This window comes from Populus nigra, chromosome 6 (assembly GCF_951802175.1).
Source record: "Populus nigra chromosome 6, ddPopNigr1.1, whole genome shotgun sequence".
NCBI lineage: Eukaryota > Viridiplantae > Streptophyta > Magnoliopsida > Malpighiales > Salicaceae > Populus > Populus nigra.
In genome coordinates, this window is record NC_084857.1 from 10306632 (window position 1) to 10320204 (window position 13573).

Below are 13573 nucleotides of genomic sequence, written 5' to 3' on the forward strand. Positions count from 1 at the left end.
TTGCAGATCCCAGGATATCAGGCTCTCTACAAAGTATTGCATTTCATGAGGAAGAAACCATATTTTTTTATCATAATTTCTGTTAGGCACTAATCAACAAATCAAAATTAAAACATTTGCAAATCAGATACAAGAAAATTCTTAAAACCTTAGCATAAGATATTGAGAACCTTAACTTCTTACACTATACGATCCACAAACAATACGTTTTGTTCAACCACTATTGCTGCTTCCACTGGCTGATCCAGGCATCAGCTCTCTCAACATGGCCACCACTTGCAACATGCTAGCCCTCTTGGAAGGGAAATCATCAACACACTGCAATGATATTTCCAAATACCTTGTCATTTCTTTAACTTCTTCTGCCTCAGCTTCATCAGTTCCTTTAGTCACAGATAGCAATTCTGGGTCTATCACTTCCATTTGTTTCCCTTCTCTTACCTTCATTTTCACCCAACCCACCAAGTTAGTGTCTCCAAAATCATCTTTATCGGTGGGACGTTTACCTGTTAGGAGTTCCAGTAGAACAACACCAAAAGAATAGACATCTCCTTTTGCAGTGCACCGAAAGCTTTGGTAGTACTCCGGCGGCACATACCCCGGCGTTCCTGCGAGTGTGCTTACACTAAGATGAGTGTCAAGTGCACTTATAAGCCTTGCCATTCCAAAATCTGAAACTCTAGCTTCCATTTCGTGGTCCAATAGTACATTGCTTGACTTCATGTCTCGGTGAATAATGTGTGGGATGCAATTGTGATGTAGGAAACAAAGTCCCTTGGCTGCACCCCTCGCAATCTTCTTCCTTTCATCCCAAGTTAGAATCCGTCTGTCTCGTGCTCTTCCTCTTCCGTGAAGCATTTCATCGAGACTTCCAAACTCCATGAATTCATACACAAGTAGTCTCTCCTCACCAATTTTGCAATATCCCAGAAGAGGGACAAGGTTCCTATGCTTTATCTTCCCTAGAGTTTCCATTTCGGCCATGAACTCTCGATCACCTTGGCAGCTTAATCTTATCAGCTTCTTGATTGCAACACTAGAACCATCCTTCAATGTGGCCTTAAACACTTCTCCAAACCCACCACACCCGATAAGGCTTGCTGCAGAGAAGCCGTTGGTGGCCTCAATGAGCTGGGAAAACTTTAGCTTCCTCAGATGCCTCTGAAATGTGGCTACATTGATGCTTAACGGTTCTTTCTCTTTGTCAATCTTCCATGTTGTGGCAGCATAGGATGCTTGCAAACTCTTAAGCATCTTGACTTCCTCTGCTTCCTTATGCCTCACACGCACTGCTATTGCCCACACAATCAAAATGCACAAGGAAGCAATGGAAATAAGGATCCCTAAGACAATGCTATTAGCCCAAGATGCAGCTGCAGTCTTTCTACCTCCTCTGCCACCATCTGGGGTTGGATTAGATGCTGTATGACTATTTCCGCTCCCACATGGGGTCAATGGAACCCCACAAAGTCCTGGATTGTTTGCGTACTGGGTTGCTGGAAGTGTACTGAGCTGCCCCCTCTGTGGGATTTCCCCTGTTAATTCATTACTTGACAGATCAATTTGCACCAGGAAAGATAGATTTGAGAATGAGTCTGGGATTTGACCCTGCAATCTATTATGTGATGCATCGAACACACCCAAATTCTTGAGCTGGCCAAGTGATGCTGGAATCTCTCCAGATAGCTGGTTATGAGATAATTCAAGAACTTGGAGGGCCATCATATCCCCAATTTCGTCTGGAATTTTCCCTCGGAGCTCATTGTAAGACAGATCCAGATACTCCAGTGTTTGGTATTGTGTAAAACGGCTCAAGACTGCTCCGGAATACATTATTGTGAAATCACAAGTCTTAAAGGTTGGGACCTGCAAAAGTCTTTCGGCTTTGATACCAGCAAATTCCAGCAAACCTCCAACTCCTTTGCATGAATTTCCCACGTTCCGAACAAACACCAAAGTGTTTCCGGACAAAATTCCACTCAATGCTTTTGCCCCCAGCTGCCGGCCAAGTCGAGGTGGGATTTCACCAGTGAGCTTGTTGCTGTTCAAGTCTAGCCAAACCAAGCTGCTGCAATTTCCTAGCTCTGTCGGTATCTCTCCACTCAAACTATTGTTCGCAAGCTGCAAGACTGCTAACCTTGACAGAAGGCCGAATTCCCGTGGGATTTCACCTGTGAATTGATTGCTTGTGAGAGAGATCCATTCAAGATTAGTGCAACGGAATAATTCAACTGGGATTATGCCGCTTAGGTTGTTATTATTGAGAATAAGATCCTTCAGGTTTCTGCATTTGCCCAATTCCGGTGGAATCTTCCCTTCCAAGCTATTATACCATGCTATTAGCTGCTCCAGGTTCTCAAGCTTTCCAAGCTCAGCAGGGATCGAACCATTGAGGAAGTTAATGCTGAAATCAAGTGTCTTCAGCTTGGAACATTGTGATAGCTGTGCTGGGATTTCTCCGATAATGAGATTATCTGGCAATCTCAGCTCCTCAAGAGAGGCTGTACCTGGGCATATATCTGGTGGGATGGTACCAGAAAATCTATTGGAACTAAGATCCACAATTTTTAAACTCTTGCAGTATGAAATGGAAGCTGGAAATGATCCAGATATTAGGTTGTAACTTAGCAACAATCTCTCCAATGAAGCAAGATTTTGAAGGATAGAATCTGGAAAGGGCCCTGATATATTGTTGTTAGACAAATCAAGAGTTTGAAGCAAAGAACAAGGGGAAAAGGAGACAGGAACCGGGCCTGAAATGTTGTTATAGGAAATCTTGAGTTCTAGAAGTGAATTACATGCATTTCCCAACTCAGAAGGAATCCAACCAGTGATATGATTGTGAGAGAGATCCAATCTCTGTAAACTGCTTAGTTTACCAAAAGACCTTGGGATCTCTCCTGTGAGCATATTGAATGAAAGATTCAAATTTTTGAGATTTGTACAATTTGAAAGGGTAGGAGGAATGGAATCCATTAAATGGTTTCCAGATAGATCAAGCTGCGACAAGGAGTTGCAGGAATTCTCGATTTTTAAACCTGAAAAGGACCCTGTAAAGTTGTTATAAGAAAGGTCAAGTGTCTGAACTTTATCGGAGTTCAATAAGAGATCATCTGGTAACAACTCTGATAAATTATTATGAGAAAGGTTTGCGTAAACAAGATTCGGGTTCTTGGAGAAGAAATTCTCAGGAACCGGACCTTCAAGTCCGGTATTGCATAATTGAAGCTGCTGGAGTGCATATGGGAGGTGAAGCAAAGAAGTGGAACTTACAGTAAACAAATTGAAAGACAAATTCAAAGCAGATAACATATCAAGAGAAGATAAAGGATCGAAAGAGATAATGCCAGCAAGAGAACATCCAGTAAGATCAAGATGAGTGACTCTTCCAAGAGTGCAAGAAACACCATACCAGACGCATGGACTTCGATTAATCTGCCATCCTGATAAAACTCCTTGTGGGTCATTTTGAATCATCTTCTTGAATGAAAGAAGGGCTGCAGCATCCGTCCTTATCGATGGAACGAGACCTTGCTCGGTCACAGAAACCGAAACAGAGAACATGAAGAGAAGAAGCGCAAGTGCAAGATGATGGAAAAGCTGAACCGGGTTGCTCTCCATTGGAGAAACAGGATTTGCAGAGAGAAGAGTTGAGAGCCGTATTAGTGTTGTGTAGTGTGTATAAAAAGAGAGAGAGATGGGAAAGAAAGTGGTGAATATGATGAGAGATCGTTGTTGCTGTCGCGAAGAGGGGGAAAGCTTCAGGAAAGGAGTTGCTTTCTATTATGGGTTTTTTTCTTTTATAAAATGAAAAGGGAGGGAACGTGGGGAGGGAAAAAGAAAAAGGAAAGCCTCACTGGGTTGACTGGATTGCCTTCTCGTCAAAAAGGGCGTAGTGTATATTCTATTCTTGATTTATTATGAGATGAAAAATAACTTCTTATAGTATGTATAATTTATATTCTTAAACGTAATCGTTTAACTTCGTACGAGATTGCCGTGAGATACCCGTAATCCTAAAAATAAAAATAAAATAATAAAAAACATGAAAGGTAATTTAACTAGTTAAATTTTAGATTTATTTTTTAATAATTATGAATTTAATTTTTTTTAAAATTATTGAAGATTTGCATAGTTTTTAATTTTAGAACTTATAAAATTAATTAAAATTTATACAAATTAATTTAAATAAAAAATCATGAAAATAGGGGATCAATTTTGGCGAGCATGCTTGTGCTGTAACTGGTGAGCACCAGAAGAAACTCATCGATAGAGATTGAGAGACTGTGGTAGGAGAGATGATTTGATTTTTGGTCAAAACCGGTGGGGACCGCAGACAAGGTAAATCTAAGATCGGCGGCTTTTTGTTGAGAGAGGGACGAAAGAGAAAAAAATTGGATTGTGTTCGATCCGAGATCAATGTCTGCCAGGGAGGCGTGGGAGAACCTTTTTGTTTTTGAAAATATTTTTATTTTAAAATATATTTTTAATATAGAATATCAAAATAACATCAAAATATTAAAATATATATATTAATTTAAAACAAAAAAATTTAATTATTTCAAAAACAATTTTTCACTGAAAAACATACAGGATCTAAGTGTTTAAGGTTAAATGCCTCTATGAAGATAGCAAGGTTTCAGGTTCCACATGATTGTTTATCATATATATATATATATATATATATATATATATATATATATATATATATATAATGATTTTTTTCTAGCATTTTAATTTTAAGCTGCTTTTTTTTCCCTTCGCTTGTGAAAAGTAAGGAGTAGGGATTACTACTCGAAATAAAATTCATTTTTTCCCTTCGCTTTTGAATTATTTGTCGTAAGATTTATCGTTGCATGCTTAGTTTAGGTGGTAAAAATGTTATTATCTAGGATTTGATTTGGAGAAATACTTTTTTTTATGAATATACTAACTTTAATTTAAACATCATACTTAAGATTTGATCTGAAAACTGTAGTTTTAATATAAAAAAATGGTTTGAAAATACTCCAACCATTAAAAAAAATAAACAATTTCAAATTTGTATATGGGAAATATTTAAAATCTAATGTTACATTACATGCTAACAATTCATGTATGTTATTTTATAAATATTTAGACTTCTACATCAATAATTTTTTTCAGCTCGAACCAGCTTTCATGCCATGATCTACAGCATCAAGGAATGATGAGGTGTAATTATCTTCTAAAAAGTGATTTGTCAATCTTAGGTCATGTTTGTTTCTCGGAATTCATTTTCCAGAAAATTATTTTTCAAATTTTCTTATGTTTGTTTGCCATTAAGAAAGTTGGTCAATGGAAAACACTTTTTGGTCAACGGAAACACTTTTCGGTCAACGGAAAACACTTTCCAGTCAAAAAAAATTTTGATTTGGTTTCTAGGAAAGTGTTTTTCCTTTTTGCTGTGTTTGTTTTCCGGAAAGTGGTTTCCGGAAAACCACTTTCCAAACTTCCCTGTGTTTGTTTGCCATTGGAAAAGTTGGTCAACGGAAAACACTTTCCAGTCAAAGAAAAATTTGGCTTGGTTTTCAGGAAAGTGTTTTTCTGAAAAATTTAGGCGGAAAACACTTTTAAGAAATTGTGAAAAATTTAGAAATGTCATTATTTGCTGATTATATCAAATTTGATCCTCAAACTTTTGATTGCTATATATAATTTGTTTTGAATATTTATTTTTCAATTTCATCTCTTAAAATTTAATTTTTATATTAATTTTGGTCCTTATTTTTATAATTGTTATTTGCTTTTTCCTTATCATTTTTTTTATTGAAATTTTTTATCTATCAAATTTGGTCCTCATTCTTTTGATTTTTACTTATTTTATTTGAAATAATTTATGAAATGTTAATTATTATTATTTTAATTTCTTCACCTTTCATTTTTTTTTAATTTTTTAGATTTGATCTCTATTATTTTGATTATTATTTATTTTATTTGAGATAATTTATGAAATTATATTTTTTTTCAATTTCATTCTCATTCAACTTTTTAATTTGTAAGATTTGTTCCTTATTATTTTAATAAACTTGAAAAAATAAAACATTAATAAGTTATTTTCCAGTTTATTTTCCATAACATAACCAAACACTGGAAAGTGTTTTTCAACTTATTTTCCATTACACTACCAAACATCGGAAAATACTTTCCCAGAATTCACTTTCCCCAGAATTCACTTTTCAAAAAGAAACTACTTTCCTGCAAACAAACGGAACCTTAGAGGAAAAATACATGTTTTTTTTTAATAACACCCTACCCTACAGGGTTTCCTCACAAACGAGTGTTTAATTTGTAATAAATAAAAATTATTTTATTTTTTTAATAAGACACTTCATTTTATTTATGACCTCGAATAGAATCTTCTATAACTTCTTTACAAACCTAAATAATATGCAATATATTTAAATTGTTTGCACTTTTATTTTAAGAGTTTTCTACTGTCAAATTAAAAATATTTTTTATTATTCCAAAAAAAAATGAATTATTGCAATGTTAATAACTTTCAAGCAATTACTAACAGCAATTTTATGGATATGAACAGAAATATAAATAACCATTGTAAGTAATCTTATTAAAAAATATAATTAATTTTATGAGATTTAATTCACTATTTTATTTAACACATTTATATATAATTTTAAATGTTTTTGAAATATTATTTTTAAGAAACGACCAGAAATAAACCGATTAATTGTCAAATAAAAGGAGTATTTTATCGTTGCAAGACAGAAGGTAGCGTGCCAGGGTGCTCTGTTTTCTCTGCAATGTCAACCTGTGAAACCAAAACGGTGGTAAAATCTGAAGCTGTATGGTTCTCCTCCCCACTGATCAATACGTGCTACAGCTTCCTTTTTTCATAGAATACGGCTCCTCCTCGAAAATCTCTTTGGGATTATGTCAGCTACACACACACACACACGCACACACACAAGATGAATGAAGATAATTACGCAAGTTAAAGTCAATGGCAGAATTTATAAAAGAGAGATCGTGTTATATTGGGGGTCCCAAATGCTGAAATATGGGGAAGGAATCAATGATACAGTTTTGAGATGCATCTGTTTGTGAATGCGATGTCACTCACCGAAAATTAAAATACATCTGTGGGAGAGAATAAAAAGGAAATTAAAGGGAAAGAGATAGGCCCACAAAAGGAGCAGCATCAATGAGGCATGGTGGATTAAATGGCATACCGCCATGGGAGGTGATGATGGCTCCATTTGGTTGTCTTCCTTTCCCTACCCTTTCGATGCGCAAGCTGGGCTGACCCTCTTTCTTGCGCACTGTTCGTCCCCTCGAACCCTCTGCTGTCCTCAAATTCTCTTATCTTAACGTTAAAACTTCAGCTTTATGGCTGTTTTGGGCCCACTTTAGCTTTCTTGCATTTGAATATATTCCCAATATCGGATGATCTTCTATTTTATGTTCCATTAATACTTTTTTTAATTTCAGTAGCGTGCAAATTTTTTGTAAAGCCACTACTTGTAAAGTATGATTGATTCCATTGTTTACTCATGAATTGCAGAGTATTTTCTTGTTTTTCAAAAAACAAGAAACATCATGGAGAAGAAAAGCTATAAAATGTACAAAAATATTTTCAGCAAGTTTCTTTTATCTTTAAAAGATTTAAAAAACTACTGAATATAAATTTTGAAGATATTCAATTTTTTGAGCACCCGGCACGGCATGTGAATGTGCTTCCGATGCTGGGTTCTGACCCTATTTCAGGTCGGTTGTTTCTTTGCAGAGGGGTTTGGAAAAAAACATGCTACGAAAACAAGAGCCATCACTGTATTTTTGAGAAAAGTAAAGAAAACAACAAATTTTTTCCCAAAAAATTTAAAAACTCGAGTTATTCCAAATTTGTCCATGCAAAAGGTATTTGAGTTCGTCAAGTGAAAGCCATTGCCTTGTAAAACCAGAGGAACAATTTATGAACCTTTTTAAACAACATACAAATAATGACGAGGAAAATAGCATTAAATGGTACGCAGTTTATTCATGCAAAGCATCAGTAAAAACATGATGTATATGGGCATGTAAGATATTCAAATTCGTAATTATTTATTTATTAAAATTTTAATATTATATTAAAATATTATTTTATTTAAAAGCGTAAATTGATAGGTGAAATGCTAATATATAATTTTATATTATTTTTTAATACACATCTTTAAGTAAAAACATTTTAAACTTGAAACTTGTATATATTCACACTATATGATGCTTAATTAATTAATTTTTTTAATAAAAATAATTAAATTTGAACTCGTAATTATTTGGTTAATAAAGCTCAGATATCATGTTAAAGAATCAATTCAACCCAATAGTTTTAAACTATTAAATAAAATCTTAAGATATAATTTATATAAATCTCTACCATATAGTTATAATTATTATTGTATCTATGAAAGCGATAAATTAAAAAATATTAAAGAAATTAGTAGTCGTGTGACTATCCTTGGATTTAGGGAAATTATTTTTAAAAAGATGTTGGCAAATTATTGTCAATTTTCTTAGTTTGTGTTATGTATTTATAATTAAGAACTTTAGATTAGTTAGTCTACATAAATAATAACGTTAGTACATTAATTATTTCATTTACTTTTTTGTACATTTATACGCATTTGACGCCGCCGGCCCTCACACACTACCCCATCAATAGCAAGGAAAAAAATAAAGAAGAAAAGAACAGGATGGGAGCACGGTGAGGTTCCGGGAACTCCATTAGAATTAGAGCAGAGATCTCATATTATGACAATGGTAGATTGCAGTTTGACAGCTAGGAAAGTTGCTTAAAACTTGTTATTAGTAAGCTAGATCAAATGATCATTTTAATAATTACAGTGATGATGGGGCCAGTAAGAGAAATATTGCTGTCAGCTCAAGTCTTCAAAAAAAGTTACTTCAGAGAACTGAATTGCCCTCGAACGAGGATATGCTTTTGACCGCTCCTATTCAATGGGATATTTCCGAACTTATCACATTTGTTATCCTCTTTCCCAAGTCAATAAAATCATGAAGTAAGAATAATTATACTGATAATTACTAGCTAAAGTTCTTCGTTTAGATATATCAGTAACCTCGATCCTCTCACTCTGCAGCAGGCCTCTAATTCTCGGATTTTATTCAAGTTTTTTTCTTTTTTCCCTCCTCAAACTGTCTCTGATTTGCACATTTTTACACATAAGTTTACTGAGATGCAAAGCTAACATTGCGGCCTCACAAAAAGGGAAATTCATGAGTTATGAAACCAATTTATTATTTCAGCAGTACTTAATTATACATATTGATAAGAGTATAATTATCATATATATACATAATTAGCCTATCCATATATATATGGATAGGCTAATTATCATGCGTGCTGCCTTGCTTGCTTTTTCGAAATGAAAGAAAAGGTGATTCCTTTTTGTCAAGGGCGCACGCATGGGGTTAATCTTCGAAGTTGGACCGTCTAATCGACCTATAGTTAATTTACTGTTAACCCTCACAGGTAAAATGATTCTTATCATTGAGTTTAGGCATGCTCTTGAGTGGACCATGCACCGAGGCAAGTAGCCTGTCTCGATTTCCAGTTATTTGAGGAACGACCGGTCGTGTTTGAGTTTAGGTATTTAATAAAAAGAATTTGAAAATAATTATCACATGAATCCTCATACGCATAATGTACGAATCATGAAAAAATCTTAAATTATCATGATTTACATAAACGTGTGTGTATTTATATATCAATTTTTTTTTATAAGTTTTAGAAATTTATTTTTTTCCCTAAAGCTTTTAGTTTTTTTTTAATTTCGGTGGTGCTGCCATATAGGATTGTGAGGGTTTTTTAAAAATATTTTTCGTTCAGAAATACATCAAAATAATATATTTTTTATTTTTTAAAAAGTATTGTTAATATTAACATATTAAAACGATTTAAAAACATAAAAAAATAATTTTAAATAATAAAATCTAAAATTTAACGAAATGGTGGTTACATCACTAGCCAAAAAACCTTTAAAATTGACTTGATCAAGAATGGTTATAATAAATAGTTTTTTAATTTATTTTTCAAATTTGTACATAAAATAGATGTGCGCGCGCTTTTACAATAATTCAAAGGCAAAATTAGAACTACGATTAAAGCAATTACGTTGTAGATTTCGTTTCCCTGAATTAGGGGAGAAGATGGGTAGACAAATACCATCAAAACAAGCCAAAAAATAGAGGGCGTGTGACTTTTGATGTAAAAATAAATTTAGAAACTGAAATGGATAAAAAGGAATTGAAAGAAGACCAAAATGTCGTCCATGGCACGCCAGGCAACACCCACTTTATATCACTTCCCACTAACGAGATTTTTACAGAATCCAAATGATTGGCCATGCCCTCCAAGCCCACGTCTCCTTGACTGCCTCTCCCTCTCCGATCTCTATCTCTCTCGTGAGAAAATGTAAAAAAGTTGGCATAGAAAACAAGAGAATTTCAAAGGTCGTTTTCAAACACTGGAAGATTACTCCCTTGGCGTGCAAGCTTCGTTGGACTAGGTTCTTGTTGATAAACAGTATTAATCATTGTTCCTAATAGGACCAAGGTTGTCAATTCCGTTTCGGTAGGTGTTTCGTTTTTTCAATTGGAACGGAATGTTTCAGTTTCGGAGTGTTTCGGCGTGCCGTTTCGGGGTTGTAGTGTTCATATATATATATATATATATATATTCAACAAACATAATTCAAATTCAAGATAAATTAATTATAAATTATACAATACAAACACAATGCCAAACAAATATAATTTCAAAATTTAAAATATTTCTAAATAGTCAAGAATAAATAGATCTTTAACTTAAAGTAATTCAACTTAAACAAAATATCAAAATATTATGAAAGTAAAATGTTTTAACACAAATATTTTAAATATAAAGTTAGGTCAATGTTATTAAGGCTAATGAAATCTAAAGCATCCCTTGTTTTGCTCAAATTCCTACAAAGTATAAACATGAAAAAAACAACATGAATATAAACCATATATATTAGTGATAAATCTAATTTTAAAAAATTAATATCATTGTTAATGAAAATAGTAATAATAATTTTCAATGTTATTATTAATATCATTGTTATAGAAAATAGTAATAAAAAAGAGATTTTTATAATTGGGTGGTTTAATTAATTAAATTGAATAAGGTTCAATTTGATTCAATGGCTTTTCAAGAGCGGAACGGAACATGTGGAATGGAACCGGAACGTTTCGGGCGGAATTTAGCCGAAAAATCCGGAACGGACCGAGATTTAAAATGAGATGAAATTTGTTCCGTTTTGTTCCGTTTTTTGAATTGGTATGGAATGTTTCGGCCATTCCAGACGGAACGGAACGGAATTGACAACCTTGAATAGGACGGTTCAACTACTAATTAAATTAATATTTTTACTTGATGATCTCGGATTCGAATCTGGTTATAATTGCGGTTAAAATTCAGGGCTAGGAGAGAGCTATCTGTTGTGTTTCAACCTTCAGTGAACAAGAAGGAAAAAAAGTACATTAATGATTCATTAAAAAGAAAATAATGTATTTATCGTACTTAATTTAAAAGAAGAAGAAAATGTATACTTTTTATTTTCAAAAATACTAATGGATAAATAATTGAGTAATTAGTTTTGAAAATCAATATGCAGCTTACGGGCACTGTGCTGAAATTGGTAACATATGTTTCATTGAAGTGGATGGCTTGGATAGATGTTGAATGTGTAAGTTACGAGATTTTCCTTCTGCGAAGCTTCCTCCTTTGTCATTTGTTGTTGCGATCATCTTTCTTTACTTTAAGTGGCATGTTCCTATATTATGATTTATGATTTAATTTATAAGCATTAACACTATATTAAATTAATTCGGTAAGAACAAAGGATAACTTCCACAAAATGAAACCTTAATTTCAGGACGGCATATTAACTCCAAAACTGATCAGCTAAATGATATAAATTTGTGCATAAAATTACAAACCTGTAATTTCTAGCATGCAGACACGCGAATAACCAAGTTCTATTTAATTTTCGAGTTAGAAAATAATATAAAATCATATCCTATATCTTGTTTAATAATTTAAGTTTTTAAACTAAGTAATTTTTTAACATGATATCATCAGAATTTATACGAATTCAAATATTATCATCTTTATTTTTTCTTCTAATTAAATATTTAACAGCTCAAGCAGTGGTTGTTTGACAAGTTTGTTATATAGGAATTAAGGATGGAAATTTCAATTGAAATACTTGGAAAAAAAGAGGTACAGATATCTTGAAACAGGATATGGCAAAGATAAGGACTAATCAATAGTAAACCAAGTGCATCCATATATGTAAAGAGGTCAGTAACTGCAGATACAGCTGATTTGCAATAGCTAATGGACCTTCAATAATAACTTGAAACATGTATTCTTTAGGCAAATTATAATCCTGTTATGCTAGGCTTGGTTACTCTGCACTGAAATAGAGTTAGGTACAAAGAAATTTACTGTACAATTCTTAATGCTAGTAGACTCGTGAATTGAAAAGTTGAAGCTGCGGGCTGTCTTCACCAGCAGAAGCATTCATTGTGTAATTCAGAAACACATCGTCAGAGAAAGGGATAAAGGTAGTAGAAGTAAAACCAAATTGAAACCACAGATAGAAATCTAGAACCTTTGGACCTCTTTTATGCGATGCAAATTAAAATGTTAGAGCATAAAGAACTGGTGTACCTCCACCACCATCGATAGTCTTCAGCAGCAAGCTGAAAGAAGGTCAAAGCCACAGTAACCAAAGCAGTCGTTATCAGCAGAAGCGTGGAGAGAAGTAACAGGAAGCCATATGTGGAGTAGATATTGTAGCCCCAAGCACTAGCAAATATGCAGTACAGCTCATTGAGATTCAAACTGAAAGGAAGAAACCCTGCCAACGCCATCGAGGTATAGAATCCCTATACAAACGCATTGGAAGAATGGGTTTTGGACTCTTTGTGGTGCGGCACGGAGCCTGAAACTCGGCTTTGCAATTTTTCCCATCAATCCCACACAATACGAGCAAAGGTAATGCAACTAGCATCCATGTAAGAAAGAAAGATGAACACAATAGTGCCAGAGGCTAATGCTGCAGTTGCTTTGTAAACAATTGCAATGGTTCTAGGGTGTATTCTCTTGCCTGTTTTTTTTTTAATAATTTTTTATGTATTTTTTTATCATTTTAATAGGTTGATATCAAAAATATTTTTTTTTTAAATAAAAAAAATTATTTTGATACACTTTCAAATAAAAAATACTTTAAAAAATAACTATTATTATAATAATAAACACTACCCAAGAGTAAGAGTGAAGTACTTTTTAATAATTATAATGTTATGATATAAAAAAATTATTTTGATATATTTTGAAATAAAAAATATTTTTAATTGTAATGTTAAATATACTCTAGATATTAAGTGGTTTTGTTTGAGAGACATCCCTGTTTCTATTCCCACTCTTATTTTTTGTTTTTTTTTATGTTACCTTTGCTACAGTGAAAAAAACACAAGTCATTAACTCATTCAAATGCTTTTT

The 13573-nt window shown here is 33.3% G+C and overlaps 1 protein-coding gene across 1 annotated transcript; it reads right to left on the minus strand.

The window, feature by feature from the left end:
- Window positions 1–41: 41 nt before the first annotated feature.
- Window positions 42–3758, minus strand: LOC133697718 (serine/threonine-protein kinase BRI1-like 2). Its single transcript, XM_062120463.1, has one exon. It carries the CDS (start codon window positions 3619–3621, stop codon window positions 214–216), a length of 3408 nt encoding a protein of 1135 aa, XP_061976447.1. The 5' UTR covers window positions 3622–3758; the 3' UTR covers window positions 42–213.
- Between the last annotated feature and the right edge of the window lie 9815 nt (window positions 3759–13573).